This window comes from Gallinula chloropus (assembly GCF_964237585.1).
Source record: "Gallinula chloropus genome assembly, chromosome: 4".
Lineage (NCBI taxonomy): Eukaryota > Metazoa > Chordata > Aves > Gruiformes > Rallidae > Gallinula > Gallinula chloropus.
Genome location: NC_140088.1, coordinates 63,973,469 through 63,996,659, shown reverse-complemented (window position 1 = coordinate 63,996,659; position 23,191 = coordinate 63,973,469). Strand labels below are relative to the sequence as shown.

The following is a 23,191-nucleotide window of genomic DNA, read 5'->3' as shown; positions in this document are numbered from 1 at the left end:
AGGCCCCGTGGTGCGGGGCAGGCAGGGGCTGGCGGCCGGGCGAGCTCGGGAAAGGCGGCTTTGCGGAGGGAGCCCGGGGTACCCCCCGTAGTTGAGCGCCCCGACACTGCCTGGCTCAGCGGGCCGGGGCCACGAACAAGGAGCCACCCGTGGGCTTTCAGCGCGGTTCCCCCCGCGTTTCACGTAGCGTCGTGGAGGACGGACCGGAACGGGAATTGTCGAGACCCGTCGCCGGTACGCGGCGGTGGCTGTGGCAGCGGCAGCAGCAGCAACAGCAGCAGCGGTGGCGGCGGCGCCGCCCGGCTCCGGCCCGTCGTCCCTGCGCTGGGGTCTGCGCCCGCGGAGCTCCGCTCGCCGCCTCGCCCGCCGGCGCGGAAAGGCGCGGAACTAGCGCATGGCACCCCTGGAGCGCCCGGGATGAGGGGGCGCGGTGGGGCGGGCCCGGCCCGGCCCGGCTGGCGCACGTGGTGGCGGGGGGCGCGGGGGCCGCCCCCTCGTTGCCCGCCTTCCCGGCGCGGAGGGGCGCGCTGTGCTGCGCCGTTGCGCTCCGTGCTCCTTTCGCATTTTTATTTTTTTAATATATTTTTTTATTAATATCTAAACTCTTGTTTCGCAAATTGAGCCTGATGAGCTCACGGTACCGCGCCTCCCCCGCCCCGGAGCCGGGCTGGCAGGGGGACGTGAGGCCGGCGGGCGCGGCGAGTCGCGGAGGTTCCGCGCAGCGCTAGCGCTCCCGCGGTGCCCCTCAGCCGGGAGGAGGGGGCGCTCTCCGGCCGGCGCCGCTCACAGGGCTCGGGTTGTGGGGGCTTTTTACCTCTTTCTAATTTTTGTTGTTGTTGTTATTTCGGCGGTTTGTTTTTGTGGGGTGTTTTTTTTTGCTTCCCTCCCGCCGTGTGTCGGTCTGCTCGCCGCTCTGTGCGTAGGTGGATCCATGAGCTCCCCCGGGAGCGGCACCGCCGCCGCGCAGCGCCGTACCGGGGCGGGGGGAGCGGCTCTCAGCTCCGGCCCCGCCGCCGCGGGGGGCGGCCCCGCCCGGGCACGGGGCGGGCGGCCGTGAAGCGGGCGGGCGAAGTTTCTCCGCGGCACCAGGCCCCCTCTGAGGACGGTAGGCAAGGACCTGGCACCGTGGTGCTGGGGTAGCTGCCGCCACCGCCGCGACCAGCGCAGCCCGGCTTTGGCCATGAAGAGGAAACAGAAGAGGTTTCTGCAAATGACGCTGCTCTTCACCGCAGCTCTGATTTTCCTGCCCGATATTGGCCTCTGGTCTCTCTACAAGGAGAAGCACCTGGTGAAGCCCGCCGATCCCGCCGAGCCGCAGGTAGGTGCGAAGCCGCCCGGGAGCGCTGCCCCGCGGTTCTCCGCGCCGCTCCGCGGTGCCCCGCTGCTCCGGGCGGGCGGCGGGATGCAGCTCCTCGGGATGCGGCCCCGGCGCTCACCCTCTCCGGGGCAAAGCGGGGCTCGCCGGCGGCCCCAGAGGGGTCCGGGGCGCGGCGGCCGCCGGCGCGGGGCGGCGAGAGGCAGCACATGTGCTTGTCCTACCTCCGCGCCAGAGAGAGAAAGTTGAGGGTGAACAAACGAGCCTGCCGGGTTGGGCTTCCCCGGGAAGGGCAAGGGTGAGCAGCCACAGAAGCTGGCTGCGAAATTAGGAGGACGTGGGATTGTGCATGCTTCCGCGGTTCGCCAAAGGATGATGCTGGGCTCTCATTCTCATTACGAGGAGCGGAGTTTTTACCGCAACTTTTATTTGTCTGCATGTCTGTCATACTTCTTGAATTAACGCGTGGCTGTAGGTCCGCAGAAATTGCTCGGGATCCGCCTGGGTAACTGATCGCCTGGATGTTCTGTGTCCCTTCCTGTTGGAAACTCGGCAGAAAGTGACTGACAGTCTTTATCTCTTCTGAACAGTACTAACGTGACCTGATACAACTACACTGCGTGTGTGTAACTGCTTGTCACACTGATGTCATCGTGAACTTTCAAATATTTCCAGTTTAAAACCTCCTCAATCACTGTTACTAATAACAGCACTTGACATAAGCTGTTGGGTTTTTTTCTTAAGTTATTCTTCAACTCGCTGGGTTTATGTATGGCTCATAAATCACAGTATGACCTGCTTTAAGTGAAGTTTAGTTTTAGGGAGTTGTTGTAATACGGTGCTTTAAACCCCTGCCTGTAATTTACCAAAGCTTGTATTTGTTCTGTTCAGTAGTGCTATGTTCCCACAATGTAATTGTCGGTGTAATTTAAATATGACATAAATATTTCATAGATCATTAGTAAGAAATTATGGGATGGTTTGATCTTTTAGCTTGTTTGCTACTTGCATAGTCTTTGTGTTAGAGTGTCTTAGACAGCATCATGTATCATTTTAGTGTATTAGTACTCTTAATTTCAAGGGTCGTCACCCATGGATATAATACACTTTCCACATACTAAATGTATTTAAGTCAATGGCTTCAATTGAACAATAGTATATTTGACTCTTTGTTAATATAATTATCCATCAGAAAAGTTGTCCTCCAAAGTAGCGCAACTTGGGTTAGAGAAATATGCTGAATGGAAGATACTTTATTACTACAGGAGGAGGTTAGGACTAAATTCTTTATTTGAGGCTTGCTTTATCTTTCCATGGGTTTTAAAATGCAGTGGGTGCTAAGTGCTAGAGAATCATACACAGTCGTGCCTGTCATTATTTCACAAGGTGTATACTGTAGTCTTTGCAGTTGCTAATTTACTTTGTGATTTACAAAAGCTAAGGTATTCAATGCAAATAATGAATTTCATGTTTGTTGCATGGCTCTTCAAAAGACACATGTCTTGGCATAAGACGAAAATTCGAATGTCCAGGACTGCACTCTTGAGTAGGGCGTGACTGAATAGCACTCAAAGGGAGGTAACTTTTTTTCTTTTTTTTTAAAGTTCTGGGTAAAATGGTGGAAGAAAACCTTGGAAATCAGTAGCTGAGCTGCATGAAGGGCTAGGGAGACTTGCTGAGACTCAGCAAATTTTAAATATTGAGTTTTCTGAAAGAGATATTTTAGTAGCTTCTATTTTTCTCTTTTTTTGTTTTTCTTTTTTTTTTTTTCTTTCTCCTTTCCTCCCTACCTGAATAGTAATTGAGCAGTAATGGGACTGTTTAATGGGAAAACAATAAAAATGAGCAATGAAACTTTGAACCTTACAGCTGACTCTAATGTAATTCCTTTATCGCTATCAGAATTGAAACCATGTTGGCAATGTCATTATCCAATAAGGATAGCAGGTTGAAGTAGAGGTGAGTAATGCAAGTATGGTACTTGTGACTTTTGATGTGTATGTTATAACCCAAAATGCATACAAGGAGTTAGGGTTGCCATATGAGTTTTGAGTTCAACTCTTTAATAAATATAAAGGAAATTGTGAGAAGGTGGTCAGTGTGTTTGAGACTACCCTAGAAATGAGGTCATACTAGAGAAGACTGCATTAGAAATAATGAAATACTGTCATAGCAGAAATATAACTTCTTTCCCCCCTGTTATGTTAGTAGGAGATGCGAGGATTTCAATATTCGATGCAGTCATTCTTTGCCCTTGAGGCGTTCAGTTACTTAGTGTGACTTCACACAAGTTTAAAGGTCGGTCTTTTTGAAACTACAGCAGGCTTTTCTTAGGTATTCTGAAGTTGTGCTACGTTACAGAGGCACGTACGTAGAGCCAGCGTGTGACAGCAATGTGCTGTCAGGCCGTGGAAGAGGGGCAGAGCTATAAGAAGTTAGCCATTGGCTGAACTGGTTTTGCCCTCATAGGTAAAATGTGTGCCTGGTGGTATTCTGACCTTGGCTGTAGTGTTTATAAATGTGCTGCCTTGTTTTCAGAACAATATTATTGTTACTGATTACTGCGTGTTTCTGAGGAGATGGCATACTGAAATTCTGATATTCTGACTAGTTATAAATTAAACTTTACAATTGCTAAAGCAGACATACTTAAAGATCCCTGTGAACAAGGGCTTTGTCAGCCTCTCCCACCACCTAAGCTGCATGCTGCAACACCGGAGCGAAGGAGGGATAGCAAGCTGATGGGGGAGGCATTGATATCCTGACAGCACTAAGCAGAGAAGCAGTTCAAAGCCAGTCCAGGATGCAAAAATAGTCTGTTTCCATCAATGGTAGAACAGTGTCCCCTGGGGACTGTGTCACTCCCAGTGCCTAGAAGGGGGCACTTGTGCTCTTTAGTGCAACCTGACACCAGAATACCTTTAGTGCTATTCTGACACAACAAAACAACTTGACTACTTTTATTCTTCAAAACAGTGCTGCAATAAGTTACATAAGGGTATTTTTTTGTCATTGTGCAAATTCTGCTTCTGAGCAGAGAAGCTCTTCTTTATGAAAGATTAGAAGATCAGATGATAGTATTGACAACCTTGATTTCAGACATGATTTTGATCATTATATAAGAGCTATTAACCTCTAAGTGTTTCATATAAACTTAATTTTTTTAAACCTTGTTTTTCCCTAAGGTTTTCACTTGTGAACTTGATAGGCTTGATATTTATATTTTGATAATTGTTAATTTTTTTTTGCTTGTGACAACATTTAAAGTGGAGCTTCAAGGGTAAAGATATAGATATTAAAGTTCTGAGTTACATGAAGTAATGAGCTCTACAGAAAATATAGTTTGACATTAAAGCAGCACATGTGAAGAAAAAAATAAAATAATCAATTTCTGGTTTAATTCTAAGTCAGTCTTACTTGCAGGGCTATTTAATAGGGTATTTTTATTGCCTTTTAAAAAAATCTTATGAATTCCTTAATATATTATGGTGTCCTTGAGTTTTGATTACAGATTTTACAGTTGATTTACCTTTGTGGTTTTTGGTTTTGTTTGGTTTTGTCACAGAAATATTGTCTCTGTGATGTAAGTATCCTGTCTGCTCTTTTCTTTTGATAAAATCCCAAGATTTTATCAACCTTACTTTCAGTTTTGTTCTCTATGAAGAAAACCCAACAATGTGGTATAAGAAGTAGGATGTCATCCCAGTCCAAACCTTGTTATCTTACGCTATCTGAAGTTAGAGCAACTTTATTTGGCTACAGTCAGACGTCATCTTTGACTGTTTGTATACTTTCAATACATGAAAAATAACTTAATGTAAAAGAACCAAATTTCTTGCAGTACCTTCCAGCATCCGTGTTACAGGTTTTTGGTGAAGTGTTGGGAGATACATTTCTTGGGACACCACTATGGTTGGTTGAGGGGAGGGTGTCATGATCCACAACCTGGACAAGACTTAGTTTGGCAGAGGTTAAACCCCCTTGTGTTCCAACCAAACCTCAGATCACTCTGTGTGGCTGGGGGCGGCTGGGCTTAACCCCTGAGTGACGTCCAATTGTTAGGTGTTTTATTGTGATAGGTTCTCAATTCAATTCTCGGAGAACAGAATCGAGACTCGAAACAGAGTCAAGGTTGAAGTTGCTTTATTTGGCCCACAACGAACGTGCAGGGAAAGGAGGAAGAAAGAGAAAAGGGGTGGAAAAGAGATAGAGAGAGAGGGAAAGGGGGGGGGGGCGGGGGGGGTATATCTACCACCACGAGGCTACGGCATTTCGTCCGATGGCAGAGTATTCTTCAGTGTCTCTGGGTCCGATGGAAGGGGAGAGCGTTCCCTCGTTTCTCTCTCGATGTCTTCGTTCTCAGTTGCTTGCCCTTCCTCCATGTTGTTAGAATGCTCTCTTTTCATAGTCATCCTTTGTATAGCCACCTGGCTTGTGGGAATGCTTCAGGGTGGATAACGGAATGTCCGATGTGTGAATGGCTCCTGATGTCTCCTGGTGTGTGAATGGCTCCTGATGTCTCTCCTGATATCTTTTGGGTGGCTCGTTGAATAGTCATTAGGTCCTTGGAAGTCTGAGCCTGTGGTGGTTATGTAGTGTGCTAGGAATGAGGTTTGGTTAGGTGAGAGGAAAAAAGACGGGGACCAGTTCTATTGGCAATTTTTAAGACATATTTCCAGTACCTTACAGAGGGCAGTGTAGCAAACCAATGAATGCCTAATGCTTTTCAACTTCACTTGGTACTCTTTTCATTCTGTTGTCATCTCCCAGCATTATCTCTGCTCACGTAAAGTTGAACAGCAGCATCTCCTACTCACAGATGCTTTGTAATTCATTTCATAGGTGTATTACTGCCATGCTTTGTGATGTGTAAAGTAGGGAGAGAAGGTAGATTTCTGATTTTGCTTCACTTCTGTTTTGGAGCAATGGGGCACACAACTTTAACCTCCGGATTTAGGCACTTCTGCAGGAGGAGCTCAATTATGTCCTTTTTGTTCTGGTGCATGCATGGTGCTCAGAGCAAAGACCAAAATACTGCCATGCTCTTGGGGAAAGCGCTGCTCAACATCAGGGTGTCACACTCTGTCCCTTCTGCATTTCTGTCTGGTTAGCTCTGTGATTAGGTTTTTCTCTTGCGATATGTGAGGTATGGATTTCAGTGAACTTCTCAGGATAAGAAGAACTTAGTTCTTCCAAGTCCTGGGCCTGTATGGTAGCAAATGGGCACAAAATTCATCTCCCCTGTGTGGCGGTTGAGAAAGTGTGAACTTTGGCTCCTGAATCCAGGAAGCCATTTCATCCTGAAATCAGTCTTAAAAACAGTCCCTTGTTTCTGAAGTCCATGAAAGAGGTGAAAATTTCAATTTACCCAAAATGCAATGTTTCCTACTGTTTTGTACACAGGTTCTGATAACCATAACTGCTCTGGACCAGTCAACTCTGTTTTCTCACTACTGATGCCAATGAAGTACAAAGCTTGGGCTGGTGAATGCTGTTTCTGGAGCTACATAAAAGCTGCATCTTGAAAGTGAAACCTTTTTTCCCCCCACTTAGCTGTCTTTCCCTTGCTTTTCCAGTTGATTTTAAAAGTCACAAACTCTTGCGCTGTGTGGTTCACATTTCCTGTGACTGCACTCACATGATACTGACAGTTGCTTATCTATTTGGTTGTACTGTCTCAGTTATTTACCTTTGCTTTCACCATAAACTTGGGAAGTGTGAAAGTTTTGTTTCTCTTTAACAGATGAGTAAATAAGTTATAGAATGACCAATAGGCCCAACTCTACGAAAACAGCTGCTTGACTATTGGTGACATTAATATGTACTATTTTGAGAGTGTGCTGTGCAACCATAACAAAAGGAATGAGAAAATGAAGCCTCACTTTCTGTGCTCAGCTTCATAGTTTCTCTAAGTGTGCTGTTGTGAGCAAGTCCTTGTTTCACTCCCCAGAGCCATAGCTGGGCCCCACCATGTTCAATCCTCTTCCACTCCTCAGCCCTCTTTGTCCCTGTGCGGGTATGTCAGCTCCGGGGCCCCTACGTGTGGCACGGCAAAACAGAGCAAAGTGTCTTAAAATGCAGTGTGTTGGCAATCTGTGTTTGCCATTTAAGTGTCTAAGAGTTGTACAGTTAACATTTCAGTAATTCACTTCTTCATGTGAATTGTTCACGTATAATTTTATTCCCCTGTATATATTGGAGCCTACTGAGGAAAATATCATTTGAGGTCTAAAACCTTTGTTGCTTTTAACATACGATATTATTTTTGGCAATTAACAGTATGCTTCTGTTGTATTCAGTATACCAGAGGGAGCCCTCCTGTGGTTAATTTAATACCTATCAATTTTCGGGAATGTTGCTAAACAGAGTATATCTTACAGAATAAAATGGACTGTTTTCTATATTTAGTTTCCTTTCTGTTTAACTCGGTGTTAGTAATGCATTTCAGCTAATATTATTGTGTGTAGTTACCCTTTATTTTTTTTTTTAAAGCACAGCAAATTCAGATTAAATGACGAATGGACTGGAGCAGCTCTCCTATGAAGACAGGATGAGAGAGTTGGGCTTGTTCAGCTTGGAGAAGCGAAGGCTCCAGGGGAATCTTGTAGCAGCCTTCCAGTACCTGAAAGATGCCTATAAGAAAGCTGGGGAAGAACTGTTCACAAAGGCATGGAGCAATAGGATGAGGAGTAATGGTTTTAAACTGGAAAAGGGGAGTTTTAGGTTGGATGTTAGGAAAATGTTCTTCAATATGAGGATGGTAGATCACTGGAACAGGGTGCCCAGAGACGCAGTGGAGGCCCCATGTCTGGAGATATTCAAGGTGAGGCTTGGTGAGGCTCTGAGCAACCTGATCAAATGAAGATGTCCCTGCTCACTGCATTGGGTTTGGACTAGGTGACCTTTAAAGGTCCCTTCCAACCTAGCATATTCTATGATTTTATGTTCCTGAACTTCCTCATCTCCCTGTGCAGGGAGTGAAGCTCCAGTGTTCGGGTCTGAGGAAGTGCAGCAGTAGCACAGGTGCCTCCCAGTTGGGAGCCAGACTGCGCTGTGCAACTGCACGTGCCAGTCGATGGAGATGAAACTGTGTGTAGGCAGGTGTCTGTTCACATATAGAAGAAAGAACAATTCAGCTTTCCTTTTTTTTTTTTTTTTTTTTTTATGATCAGACAGGTAACTTATGGTCTTTGTCTAGCAATATGCTGATGTGCACATTTATAGCTATTGACTTCAGCAAAACTGAGTGTATGCTAACTATTTTGATGGATTTGGGCCAGGAGCAGACATGTTTGGTTACTTTAAATAAGGCTGAAAAAATTAACTCAGAGGTTGACAAGTTAAATACAATTGCAGATCAGGAATCCCAAGCTAAAAATTCTACATCTATCGTAAATGTTCCTCACTGTCAAGAGACCGAATTACACTGACTGAAAGGAATAGCAGTACCAGTTTTTTAATGTTCCTCTTACATGTGAGAAGACTTTATTAGGAGATGTCAACCTGCTGTATCCACTCCTTTCTGAGAGTTCTGGTGTAAACTGTTTTTTAAGGTCGAGCTCTATTGCAATTCATTGGTTTCAAACTGGTTTTGGCAATCATCACATTTGGAGGAGCTTCACTGGGTGATGGGCTTGGCTGGGTAATTTTTCTCAAAATATGTCTTTAACAGAGAAACCCATATACTCTTCTTTATGGAAAAAAATGTATGGAAGAGACCGATTTGAGGAGATTTGCTCAAGAGGTAAAGGAGAAGAAAATCTATCACAGGAATTTAATAGAATTTCATGCCTCTCTTTGCTTTCATTGCCATAATTTCCACACATCTTTTCTTTATAGAGTTGGAGTCATGTCATCTTCTCTGTGCAAGCACCTGCTGATGCAAGTCAGCTATTTAATCATCAGGGTAGTAGCAATATATTACAATAATTGTAGGAATACAAATTATGAGGTGTGTGTGCAACTAAGATAGAAATATATGGACTGGAATATCCTACACTTTTTCATGTGTTTGTATCCGGCAGGGTCAGGGCTGCTGTGTTCCTGCTCAAGGTAATGTTTTATGGGATCAACGTTACCTCCCACTGACATGTTAAGATTTCTTGGCAGATCTGGTTGAAGGAATTTCCTATCCTATCTTTGTCCTGGTCATATCGTGTTTGTTGAAGACCTCTGGCCTCATTTAGGAAGAAGGCAGTAGCTGAAATATGGGACTTTCATCCAGCCACATGTGGATTTGACAGATAACTGCACCATCACTTTCCCTCCCATCACCTCCAGCTGTTGGTAACCACCCAATGCCTGAATTTTTCAGCCACATCTCTAGTGACGGGACATAACGGCATTTGACAGATGCTTCATTGGATGATCTGAAACCACCTCCACAACAGTTTAAGCCGGTCTGCCAGACTTTCCCCTGAAGTAGTCAAAGAAAATTTGCATGTTGTCTTCAGAGCCACGTGAGTGGTAACACCTGAGAGAGCTGAAGGACCAGGGTGTTTGGAGATTGGTATAACCTGGCACTGCCATGAACATGAAGTGCTCTTGAAGTTTCTGTCAGCTTTGTGCCAGCTAAGAGTTCCCAAGCTGTCCAGGTTTCTGCTGGGATAGAGTTAATTTTATTCCTGGTAGCTGGCATAGCACTGTGGTTTGGATTTAGCATGGAGAATAATGTCGATAACGCACTGATTGTTTATTTGCCACTAAGTAGAGCTTACATGAAGTCAAGGACATTTCAGTTTCTGCCCTGCCAAGTGAGAAGGCTGGAGGTACACAAGAAGCTGGGATGGGACACAATTTGGACAGCTGACCCAAACAAGCTGAAGAGATACTACCTACCATATGATGTCATGCTCAATATCTAACTGGGGGGAGCCAAGTGGGCTGCTTGATCGCTGATTAGGCCAGGCATTGGTCAGCAGGTGGTGTGCAATTTCATTCTGCATCACCTGTTTTGTTGGATTTTTTTAAAAAAATGTTTCTATATTTTACATTTTATTTTTCTCTTCCTTTGCTGGCCTGTTAAACTCTCTTTATCTCAACCCATGAGTTGGACTTTTCTCAATTCGGTCCCCTATCCCACTTACGGGGTGGGTGGGTGGTGTTTAGCTGTCTGCTGGGTTAACCCAGCACAAGCACAGTGCAGTTCCCTACAGTTTTCAGTTCCTTTATTTAATTTTTTTTTTTTAATACCAAACTTACAGTGCAAATTTGACACAGTAGACCAGAAAATCTGTCCCATGCAACCTAAATGTTACATTGATCAGTGATAAACCCTTGATTCTGTGCTGGAGACACAATTGTGATGTAACAGTTTACTTCTGTGCTATGTGGTGGTTTATGACTGGCTGTGATACTGCTAAATGATTTAGCTAGGCAGAGTAATTATCTGAACTAGAATTTGGTCGGGACACCGGTGTTAATACAGGGTGCTTTAGAAATTGGATTGCTCACTGAGGTGTGTAAGTGTAGATTTATCAGACTAACTTAAGGTGCTCATTTGCTTAAAGAAGCATAATTTTTCATACTTGTACTTAAAATAGAATAACAGATGAGTTTGTTTAGGAAATTTTAGCCTGTTTACTTACTGTTGCTCTCTGAAAATGTTTTTCTGTAAATTAAGCACTGGGAGAATGCAAAAAACCCCAATTGTTCAGGACAAGCAAAAACCTTTACTAGCCAGACAACTTCTGTTTATAGATGAAGAGGAGAAAGAGTAGTGAGGGCTTCCCGTGTCTCTATTCAGAGCCAATGTCTGGAAAATACAAACCCTGCACATGTGTTCCTGCAACATTAACAGCTTCTGTGGAGTGAGAAGTGCTTTATCCTGTATGCTTTTGCCTCACCCTGATTGAAATCTCCCAGTTTTGCATTTGATGATTGTCTTGTCGGAGGCAGTCTGTCTTGCTGTTTTGCTGTGCCCGTAGTGTAACATTTGGGTAACGCCGCTGAAGCATTACATGGTTGTGTTGGAGGAGGCCAAATCAAACAAGCGCGGGTGCTTGGGAGGTTGGTTTGAGATATTCTCACCCACCAGAGTTAGCGCCAACATATGATGGCAATTGAAATCTCCTGTACAGATTAACTGTACCCTTGGCAGAATTTTGCCAGTCCCTGGCCAAGCCCACAGAGATGCAGCAGTAGTCAGCCAGAGCTAGATAGATTAAGAAGAGACTGTAAACCGAATCAGATCTTGTGCTGAACCAGCATCCTTCAGTGGTTTGCCAGCTCCGGCTCCTCTGTCTTGTGCAGAATGCAATACACAGTTCAAATGCTATCATTCACTATTTTATATATCATTGTTTTAATATGAGAGGCAAAAATACTTGTTGTGTCCCTTCCATGAGGAAAGCCCTCTTATTTTCAACACAGCAGCACACCTCTATCTCACACCTCTTTTGCTCCTTTTGGTTTGTTTTTTGTTTGCTTGCTTGTTTTTTGTTTCAGCTTCTTTAATGGTTTTGATACCTCATGTGATTGCTGGGTAAATTATTAGGTTGGATTGATTGAATCTTGGAAATTTTTAGATTGCTTTTTCTACAGAGTGATAGTTTCACATTAGCATGGGGAACGTGCGAAAAAGACACATTAATGCCATCCTACAAGAAATATATTGCTATTTTTCAGGATCTGATAAATGACTACATTTTAAGTTGCATTTGATACGGATACAAAATGAATGACAGGCTTGAACGGATATTGTTTTTCCAGAATTGCTCAACATAAACTAAAGTGACAGTCAAATTGCTGATCAAATTTTGCAATTATAACTCTAGTGTAAAAATGTAAATCCAAAACTTTTATGACATTAAGAAACAATTTCTCCACTCAAGTTACAAAATTGTTGGAGACACAGCACACATAGACATAAAAAGTAGTTGAGATGGCTGTAAAAATTAGTAGAAAAATGGCAAGCAAAAGCCTCACAGCCCAATATTCCTGCAGTATGTTTAACTTGTGTTTCATATGAGATTAAATCTTTTTCAGGATAAAGGCATCCTTGAAATAATTCCCAGTGATGGTGAAGTGGTGGGAATTTCTCATTAAGTATATGGAGACATTCCTTCTAATGATAGTCAGATTTTATTTTGATCTATATTAATACTTGATCTATATAGTGGTCTGGGAGAAGAGTAGTTTTAGCTCTCTATTTCCCCTAAAGTAATCCATTTAAGAGATACAAGCCCAATGAAAGCACAGCCAGAACATATATATTAGCCTGTTTTGCAAATGTGAAAGTGAAATTGCATTTACCTCCATCAACTGCCTATATATACTAATGGAGCACGTTTGAAAGCACTTGAACACTGCAGACGTGCCGTGTATGCAAGGGAGGGGTGCAGAGGAGGGCTGGGAACTTCTCAAGATCCTTCAGGGGAAGCAGGTCCAGGAAGTAAATCTAACTGGAACACAGTCCACTACCTTATGTGATATTTCCCCATCTTCCCAGTCTCCTCACTTCATGAGAAGAGGGTGCTACAAGAGTGGTGTTTGAGTCGTCCATGTAAAAAGCATAGAGAGAAACCGCTTGACAAGGAGTTACCATGAGACTTACTTTTCCTAAAGCTGAGGTGTTATCTCAGCAAATTCCTACTCAGAAATTCTAAGTGCTGCAGTTCATGAGCTGACCCCACATAGAGTAATAGTGCTGTCACTGAAGATAGAGGTGTTTTCATTGAAGCAGCTTCAATATGAACAAGTGAGAGAGAAATTTTTCTTCAAATGCCCAAGACACACAACAGATGTCTCCTTCAGAAGCAATGAAGAAAAATTGTATTTTAAAATGGGAGAAGGGAAACGGAGATGGCATCATGCTAAGCAACAACCTGCTTCTGCATCTGGAATGGATGTGTGTGACAAATGAACACCGGAGATCAAGCTCAAGACGCACGTATTTATTGCCTGTGCATGACAACCATTTGAGACAAAGGAGTCCTTGGGAAAATTTGCCTTTTTCTTGTGTTTGAGTAATGTAGATCTGTGATTTATGAGACTAAAATCTCACTGGATTGTATTTAAAACTAAATTATTGAGAACTGAGATTTGTCTTTGATGTATTTTAAAGAAATTGTTAGTAGAATAGATTCTTCAGTGTGGGCTTTGAGTTTTTCTTTTATATATACACACCCACACATGTATGTTTGTTTATGGGCAGGAGGAAGTAAGGAGACCATCTTTGCCTCCTACAGGAAGAGTGACTTTATTTTTTTTAATGTAATATGCTGTAACAATCCTACGAGGAATGGAGCGATTTGGCGAAAGACACTGTACAGATACATGAGAAAGCATATGTTTATGAGTATAAATTCAGTACAATCTACGGTATCTTTGGTATTTTCCTGTTGTGGTGTTTGTTGTGGTGTTTTGTTTTGTTTTGTTTTTAATAAATGTGTATTTTTGGTTTGGTTTTGTCTCCCTACCCTCTTTATGCACAGATTGTATGTGGGCTGGCTTTATGTTCAGTTTTTGAACAGCGATAACTTTAGACGATCTACTGAACTTTTTTCCCTCTCTACTTCCAAGTCTCGAAATATGTAGGCAATAAAGATACTGGCTCATTTCATTTATGTCCTTGATTCTTTCCTGTTAGCTGTTTCTATAAACGGTGGGCTCTCGTCTATGTTTCTTTAGGAGACCATACACACGTTCAGAAAATGCTTACCCAAGGCTGCTGCTCATACAATCTACTTTACTAACCTGCTTTTCTCCTGACATGTGTAATGTAAAATAATCAAATGACTGACCTTCTCTTCTATTTAGTAACCTTGTTCACATTGCAGATTAACCTCCCATTTACTGATGTGGTTGTTAGAGAGACCAGCTATTTTCTTTTAACGATCATGGAGAGTGAGAAGCTGCCAGTGTGTTAGGGTAGAAGTGACAGGAAGGAAATGTAAAAGAAAGGAAAATGTGCAGTCAGGAGAAGAATAGGGAAAATGCATCCCATGTTTCTAGAACTTCTATGTCATGTTGTTGTCTTTCCTATGCCTTCTCTTTTGTGTTGCTCTAATCTGCATCTTTGACATATATTGTTATCATGTTATTATTTTTTTAAATGGAAGCTAACTGCAGTTTTGCTACTTTATTCTAATTTATTATAGCGTATTAGCAAATCTGCTTTGGAATACCCTGGATTAATGATGCATTTTAAACTGGTTTAAAATGACCCAAGGCTAGGTCAATTATTGAAAGTAGTGCCAGTGAGGAATATTTTATTTTGATCGCAGTAAGCTCTTATTTTTACGTTAACTGCATTGTACAAACATGACCTGTGGGCTTTTAACACTGTAGTGAATTGAAAATAGGTGAATAAAGCATGCTTCATATTTTTATGTAGCAAACTGAGGCCCCTTCTTGAGGGGAGACTCTACAAGCTTGTGTGCTTCTGTTGTACGTGTGGTCAGCTTTTTGTACAAGGCTTGTCTTTTGATATAAAGGTAAAAAGCTAGTGAGATGCGGGTGATGGTTGTGATAACATTTGATGTCAGTGCACTTGCCTCTTCTGTATCTCCCTGGCTTCATAGACCTGTGCTACTACACCTCTACTTGGACAAAATGATCTCTCTCTTCCTTTGCAGCCTGAAGTTTGAAAGGACTAAGTAGTTTAGAAGGTTTTGGGGTGGGAAATGACACAGGATTTGGGGTGGCCTCCCTGAATCTCATTTGCCATGACTGGGGAGAGGTGTGTAAATGCGAAGTGATACAGCTGTTGAGTTGGTCCGTCAGGTATGTCCAGCTGAAAATCATCATAAGAACGTGCGTTTTACCTCCTGTTTTGGTATGCTAGTGGGATATTACTGTTACTTGTGGTGAAGAGTGGGAGTTCTCTCATACAGATTACTTTCCAAAGCTTTATTTGTAAAAGCATTTAATTTTTTTCCTTGTAAAACTGGCATCCCTAATTATTGCACTGGTAACTTTATCTTTGCTTTTAGGAGTAGAAAGTGTTACTTGCTGTGTTCTGCTTTAAATTTGAACTGGAGCAAGGAATTATCACATACTTTTCACAATGGAAGAATGTTGTGGGTTTTTTTCACATCCCAAATTTCCCCATGTTTCAGTCTAGTCTACTTTTCTGTATAAAGCAGTACTGTAGTTTCTCCAACAGATTGTAATGTTATAGGCAGCTTACATTGTGTAAATTAAAAAAAAAAAGCCACAATAAATAATCTGTATAACAAAATTGAGTAATACAGTCTCATCTCAATAAAACTGGAATTGTCCACCCTTCAAAGGCATTGGACTTTACAGGTCTGGCAGTGCTTTGGAAGCTTGAAGAAATCATTAAGTTTCACCAGTAACTTTTGGCTGTGGTTGCAGTTTTTTGTTACATTGATCTTGTAGAAAATTGCTTAATAGAATATGCGCCTCCCCAGAAGTATCTTTTCTACCAGTTTAGACATCTATCAGTGATCTAAGAGGGATAAAGCCAGTGTTTAAGACTCCTGTCTTTTGTAGGAGAACAGTGGTTTGGCAGTGACTGAGATGCTCAAGAGATAAGCAGAGACTGTGAACATCAAGCCACTTAAGAGGAGAAACAAAATGTAAAACAAGACCAATTCTGGTTGTTTCCAAAAAGTAATGGGAAACAAAATAAAAACCCCTGTACGTTTTGGGGTGGTTATTAGCCTGAGCTATTTGCCAGATGCTTGAAAAGCATCATGGTCCATACCTAGGGAACAGGCATAAACAAATGGTCTGTGGGATAACCAGCCATTGATTAGACCATTCATTCTAATGGTCAGAGTTTATATAACAGAAGAGAGAAGAAATAAAAAATGGGAAATTTGGGCTAGGATACAGGCAGAATTTTACTGCTATAGTTAAAGATCTAAAGATCTGTATTTCTTTGTCTAGCACTCTGAAGTAAAATGTGGATATATATAAAATAATGTATATGGAGAAGTAAATAATCCTAGTTTTACATATATAGCAATAACTTTTGACATAGTAATTGCTACTCAGGAAGGAGCTTCTGATGCTTATATTAGTTTTATGAAAATGTTAGCTTTCATTTCAAAGAGGATTACATTGTTATGACTACTGTGTAAATTCATTGTTTACTCTCAAATACTGTATGCAGTACTTGTGCAATTGTAACCATCGCAGATGAGGTGGAAAAGATACCTATCAAGGGTGACTGAATTAAGTAAAGGCTTTATTGTTGAGTGACTGATGAGAGGACTGAAAATATGATAGAGGTATCTGAAGAAGACTAATATGGAAAAAAAAAAGATGCAGGGATCACTTTATTCACTCTCTCTTTCAATAGAAATAATAGCAAAAAATTAAGTACCCTACCAGGTTCAAAACAAATGATGGGTACAGGTCTTCATACAATAGGTTATTAAGCTGTGGAGCTTTCTGAGCCAAGCATTGTGGACATGAAAACCTTACATGGCTTCAAGAGGCACTTGAATACATTAATGAGAAAAAAAATCCATTAGGGCTAAAGACAGCGCCTCTGGCTTGTGAAGTCCTTGAACCATCAGTCACTGGAGGCTGGAAGGATATTGCAAGAAATGAAGTTGTTTGTTTGCCATGTATTTATATCTTTCTTTAGGATTTGCTGTTAATCACTGTCAGAAACATAGTTAGCTGGATGGACCCTTTTGTATGACTTACACATTATTAGTTAAAGAATGACTTTTATAAAAGTTAGTCGTCCATAGTAGCTGCTGATAAGAAATCAAGTTGTGGAACAGGAGGAGGTTTTGAATGAGTTACTGGAAGATGGAGAGTGTTCTGGTAAGCCAGAAAGAAAAATAAATGTCAGACAGGTTAGGTGTTGCAGCGGTGAATTTGAGGTGCAGTACACCAAAAAACCATGCACCTTAGACTAAGTAATTGTAACAATATGTGTTTTCCTATTCTAAACCCTTGTCTTGGTGCTTGGTATTTGAGAGAGACTAAAGACATAATTTCAAGATTCTAGGGCACTGATCACCATCCTGTTAGGTGCTAGCAATTGCATCCTGGTCTTCTATGTACTCAGTTTGGTTTTAATTCTTATGAAACATTTTCTCTTTTTCTTTCTCTTAAATAGTATTATGTTCCCCCCCCCCTTTTTTTTTTTTAGATGACCAGCATAATATAAAGTTGCTAATGCAAAACATGACATCTAATAGAAAGGATGTTTTTAAAGAACTCTCCTGGAATTTTTTTTTAGAATCATGGAAAGGACCTTAAAGATAATTTAGTTCAACCCCCCTGTCATTGTCAGGGACATCTTTCACCAGGAGAGATAGTTTAAAGACCCAGCCAGCCTGGCATTGAATGGTTCCAGTGATAGGACATCCACAACTTCTCAAGGCAATGTGTTCCATTGTCTCAGTACCCTCATCATAACAAATTTTTCTTCCTTATGCCTAATCTAAAACTGTTGCCCTGTCTCCTGACACTACAGGCCTTGGTAAAAAGTCTCCCCATCTTTCTTATAAGCCTCCTTTATATATTGAAAGGCTGCAATAATGTTTCCCGGGATCATTGCATACTTATTTGCTAAAATCTGCTCCTACACTGCACTTTACATATGATGTAAAAACCAGTTTTATTTCTCTTTCCTAAATGCATGCCTGCTATATAGTCATAGCTTTTATATAGTATAAAGTTGCAGTGTGATACTGTCAATTATGCTGTTGACTAGGTGTCAGGGCTTGAATTTAGTATTATGCAAGTGCTTGCAGAGTATTTCATAGCAGAATAGGATTTTTGAGAGGAAAAAAAGTCTTCATTGCCATCATCCTCATTACAGGAGTAAAGCTCCCATTGACTTCAATGGGAACTGAGTTTTGTAATCAGTGCTGTCAGTCACCATCTGGACTGACTTTCTCTTTTATATCTGAATCTTGCCATAGAGCCCTTCCTTTCTGGAATGCCATCTGTCAGGCAGTTTCTTTTGACTTGTTTCCAGCATCAACCTTTATACCTTCTTTCATGTCCTCTTTTGTGCTCCAAGCAACCTCTCAAATCTTCATTCTCCCCGCTGTTTTCAAAATACGTTTTGAAAACTGGTGTACACAATGAGGTACCCTAGCAATAATAACTATTACCAAATCCTAGCAACATCACAGTCTTCTAACGAAAAATCTGTCAGAAGGCCAAGACTTGGAAGATGTTGACCCCAAACCCTTTTTGCATCTTCTCATTCCTATAAGTGGTATTTCAAAGCAGTGGCTGAGGAAGAAGTTTGAACCACTGATGACTTCGAGTTTTTTCTGTGGATAAAATAAATGAGTTAGTGTGGCAGTTAACCTAATAATAGCTTACAAAAGTATCAGCTCTTAGAATTTAAAAAATAAGATCAAGTAGCATTAATGTAACAGAGTATATAACTGGTTTTGAAAGGCTTTTGCACAGAAAAGCCATATTTATGAAAACCTAACCTTTAGTTTTGAGCTGATGGCCCCTAACAGTCCTGCACAGTTTTCACCCTGATAAGGTTGAAATGCCAACAATAAGTGTGGTACTTCATAAGTAAATAGAACGAAACGTTTTAACCCAAACCCTTTCAATTTGAAAGAGAAAACAAAGCATAATATGGATTAGAAATAATATCTTTAGGAAAAAAAAGAAAACTTTTGAAAGTAAATCCAAGATAAGCTTAAGGGATGCATCTTCTTAATGAAATAAAGATTGGCACTTTGCATCTGGTTTTCTTCATGAGTTGGAAATATAATTCAGACATGATATTCACTGTAACTCATGCGTGGAGGAGATTTGGATGTATCTGAACAGAAGCCTTTCTTCCTAGTGGTTTTCGGGGATGTGATTTTTTTCTTTTAAACTGAGTGAACTCTTGTTGGTTTATGAATTTGATTTGAACTTTAAACAAGATGATTTAGAGCTTCAAAATATAAAGTCCAGGAATTTTTATAGCAGTAAGGTTTTTGAGTGTATATATGTATAAAAACCCACCAACCCACAACTAAACTCGCATTGTGACTAAATAGCCTACAGGAGGAAAGAAACCAACTTCTGTGTTTATATTGTATATGTTCTCAAAAGGAAATATTATCTAATGTGAAAAGCCCTGCTTATTTCAAAGTTTAGAAAATGTGGTAACAGAAAATTGAAATAGAGATTGTAGAGTGTGAAGGCTTGCCAATCCCTACCATGCTATATTTGCTTCTGGTTATTTTGCATAAAGACTGATAAGACTGTTGAAAAAGTGTAACTACATTGTGGAATAATTAAAAAAATGGCATTATCAGTAGGTTTTTTTGTTTGTTTATATGTATTGAAATAAGAATAAGCAGTATTCTTCCTGAGAAACTAAGCAGGTATAAGACTCATGTCTTTTTCCAAGTATCAAACCTATTTCTTGCTGGGAAGTGGAATGAATGACCAAGTATTGGCCTGTCCCTAGGTCACGGAGGCTCTATTTATGACACTTTGATCCCTCTGTTTGCAATGTCTAGCTTATCACTTAGTCCCTCTGTCATAAGTTTTCCTTAATTTGAAGATGCAGCTAGGAAAACTTCCTCTGGAAAGCCATTTTCAATTGCAGATTATAAGAATGTGATAACTAAGAAACAGATGACTACTAATTATTGTGGTATTGATGTTAGCGCTCAGCTTTACCTTAGAATAGATCCTTGAAGTCTCTTTGTACTTTTTATGATTATCTCACACCTCCAACTGTATGGTGTCATTCTATTGTTCGTCCTTAAGAGGAAAATGAAGAAATTCGCCTGACAGAAAAGTTGGAGAGGTTTTTCATCTAGGTTAGTGACATGCTTAAGTATTTTTCAGTCTTAAATGCCATCTTCAGGGTTCCCCAAGCAATCAATTTGAACTATTGTTGTGGAAAACTGTCTATTTCCCTTATTTACCTCTTTTGTGTAAGTGACCAAATAGAAATGGTGAAAAACTAATAATTTGAACTGTACTACCAAATTTACTTAAGGTGTCTTTCAGCAGAACAATAGTATGTGGGAGCAAGGCTGAGCATATCCCCTTTCAGCAGCTCTAATTGTTCAATAGGCTTGTGCTTTTCAAGGCAAAGCTCCAGAAGCTCCTAATGTGGCTTTTCTTTCTGTTTGTCTGTGTTGGCATTTTTCTGATTCAGTTCAAGTACTCTTAGCTGAAATGGGAAAAATACCTAGTCTGAGGAGCAACTACTGTCCTGCTGTCATCTAAATGCCTCCCTCTTCCCAGTCAAATTCCACAGGATGGTGTCAACCCTCATTCTTAAGGGGCCACTGAGCTTGTGATGTCATAACCTATAAAGAAAAGTCACATATATGATTAGGTTTTCTTTCTAGGCAGTGAATTGTAAACAGTTAAGGTGCTGCTTGAAACTCTAATAGGGCAATACATGGGAGTTTTTCACATGAACCAGAAAGGCAATTTTGTCCCTACAAACTTTGTTGGAAATTTCTGCCTTGAGTGATCTCTTCAAGTGTATTTTGTCAGTATCAGGGCTTTCAGTTATTCCTCAACACAACTCCATAATTTTCTAATTTTTTTTAGACCGGGCCCTGAACTGTAACAAGGTGTGAATTAGGGCATTATTAGGAATTAGGTGAAAATTTCTACTACTTACTTTTACTATATAAACGTTTTTAAAAAATAAACTTTGTTTAGCTTTTATGTTTTAAATTTTAACTATTTGCCTTTTTTACTTTATTTACAATGAATAATTGCAATATATTAACAAAATATGAACTAACAAAATATGAACTGATAAATCAATAGCATAGCCGGTTTTGTCATCCCTTCTACAGCCTTGGCTAGTAAGAGGTGCTATAAAGGGTTATTTATTTGTTTATTTATTTATTTATAGTTCCTGTGATGGATGGTTATGGAATAACATGCCCAGAGGGAAAATAATTTCTTCCTAATCCTTGTCAGTTAGGGGTTGGCTTGTGTCCTGTAGTCTTGAAGACTTATATCCCATATAATTTACAGCTCAGTTCATACAGTCCTTCGTTTGGCCGACTTCAAATTCTGTTCATTACTGACTCCTGGTTTGGGAATATTATCATTCCTTATTATTCTGCACTTTGACAAAATCAGTCAAGAGGCCATCATTCTAACAGAAAGCTGTGACCAATTGCTTTAAAAATAAATGATACTTGCACTGACACAAGAGAGAAAAAAGCTTCATTAAAACTCATGTTGGAGAACTCTCATCACTCTTTTTCCATTGCATTTGACATTGCCTGAGAGACTGTTATGTATTATGTTTATTTTTAGAGACTATTGTTCTCTTTAAACCTGCTCTGCAACTTGAGGAAAGCAATAATGTTTTCAAATGAAACTTAAATTTACAGAACCAAGACATTGCATCTTTCTGTTATAATAAGGGGCTATCTCATGAAATATCTTGTAAAAAATGTTTGACTTTGGCAGGGAGGAAAAAAAACCCCAAAGCATAAGGAGAATTGCAGGCTGCTTTAGGGCACACAGATTGAAAACCTGTTCACCTTTTTAACGAATGCAACAACATATATAAATGAGACCTTCAGCACCACATGCTAATTTTAATAATTTCTCTTGAAGTGCTGAAAAAGCAAATTAGTTTGATTTAGTTTACTTTTTTCCCCCGCAAGATTTACATGCTTTTCTACTCAATGGTCCTACTTGTGTACAGAACTCAGAAAAGTAATGTGTTCTGTACTCACACAATTGGAAAGGCAAAATATCCTTTCAGAACTAAATGGCTAGAGGAAATGAATAGGAGTATGTTTCAATTACCTTTTTTAATGAATGTGACATAAACCAATAAAAATTATTTTGGTTTTAGCATAGATCAAAACTAAAATGCAGCTAGTTACAATAAAAGCACATTTAAATACACAGAAAAAGTATATGGTTTAACCAGAAAAATGGTAAGCCCAACAAATTTTCTATGTTTTGCAAATTGCTAAGCAGATTTGGGGAAGGTTGCACATTCATTGTTTGTTTGCCTTGTTTTCTTCGTCCTCCTCTGTTTCAATAGCCAGTTACTTTCCAGGAGTGAAATATTAGTTTAAAAATTATTTGCAGTGGCTGTCTTCCTCCTTTTAGGTACCTGCTGGGATTATCTCATACAGTGACATTAACTGGACTACAGGGATGCGGTTTCCAGGAACTGTGACTTCAAACCACCTTTGCAAACCCTTATTTCAGACCTCAAAAGTGACTTTTGGTCAGGCGATGCAGCCTGCATCATCCTATTTGCTTATAAAACAAACCATGCTTCTCTTCTTTCCCTTTAATACCAGAGCATCAGGACTTGCTTTCACCTGAACTGAGTGTTTGTAGGGAGAGAGAGAGAGAGAGAGAGAGAGAGAGAGAGAGAGAGAGATTCGTGACTAAATAAAAATTCAGAAAGTAAAGCTGTCATTATATATTCTACATTGCTGGAGCAGCTAACACATTATAACAGCTGCCAAATTACCTGTAATCAGCATCCACACAATAGAAGGCACTCCGCATACTGATGAAGTTGTGATTAACACCTATTAACAACATGGAATTTGTCAATGAAAAAGTAAAGATAATTCAGTGCAATATTCGGAAAGAATTGCTGTCTGTGAAGTTTCCTGACTTTGGACATAGTAATTTTAGATTGTTGTCAGAAATTTGCTAACAGCAGTTAGGAACACATTTTTTTTCAAGGCATGTTTTTAAACTAAGAGAAGGAAATGTGTTGCAAAATGATGCTTTAACGGAAAAATAGCGTGTCTGCCTTCCTGGCCCTTCCCCACCTCTCCTTCTGACTATATTAAAGCATCAAATTTTTTAGGTATGTCAGGTCTCTGATTTCCTTTGAATTGTCTCTAGATTTTTTTTTCCTCTCTTCCCTTAATTTATTCTGCATCCAAGCTCTACAAAACTTGCTGTAGTACCCTGTGATAGAAGAATATGCTAATTTCTGCATATTACCAC

The 23,191-nt window shown here is 40.6% G+C and overlaps 1 protein-coding gene across 1 annotated transcript in view; it reads left to right on the top strand.

The window, feature by feature from the left end:
- Positions 1-1,180: 1,180 nt before the first annotated feature.
- Positions 1,181-23,191, top strand: part of GALNTL6 (polypeptide N-acetylgalactosaminyltransferase like 6) — a gene marked incomplete at both ends in the record, with an annotated part of 462,129 nt that continues 440,118 nt past the window's right edge. The window contains one exon of the mRNA XM_084264175.1: positions 1,181-1,318. Coding sequence (XP_084120301.1) covers positions 1,181-1,318 — 138 coding nt within the window. The remainder of the gene's footprint in view (positions 1,319-23,191) is intronic.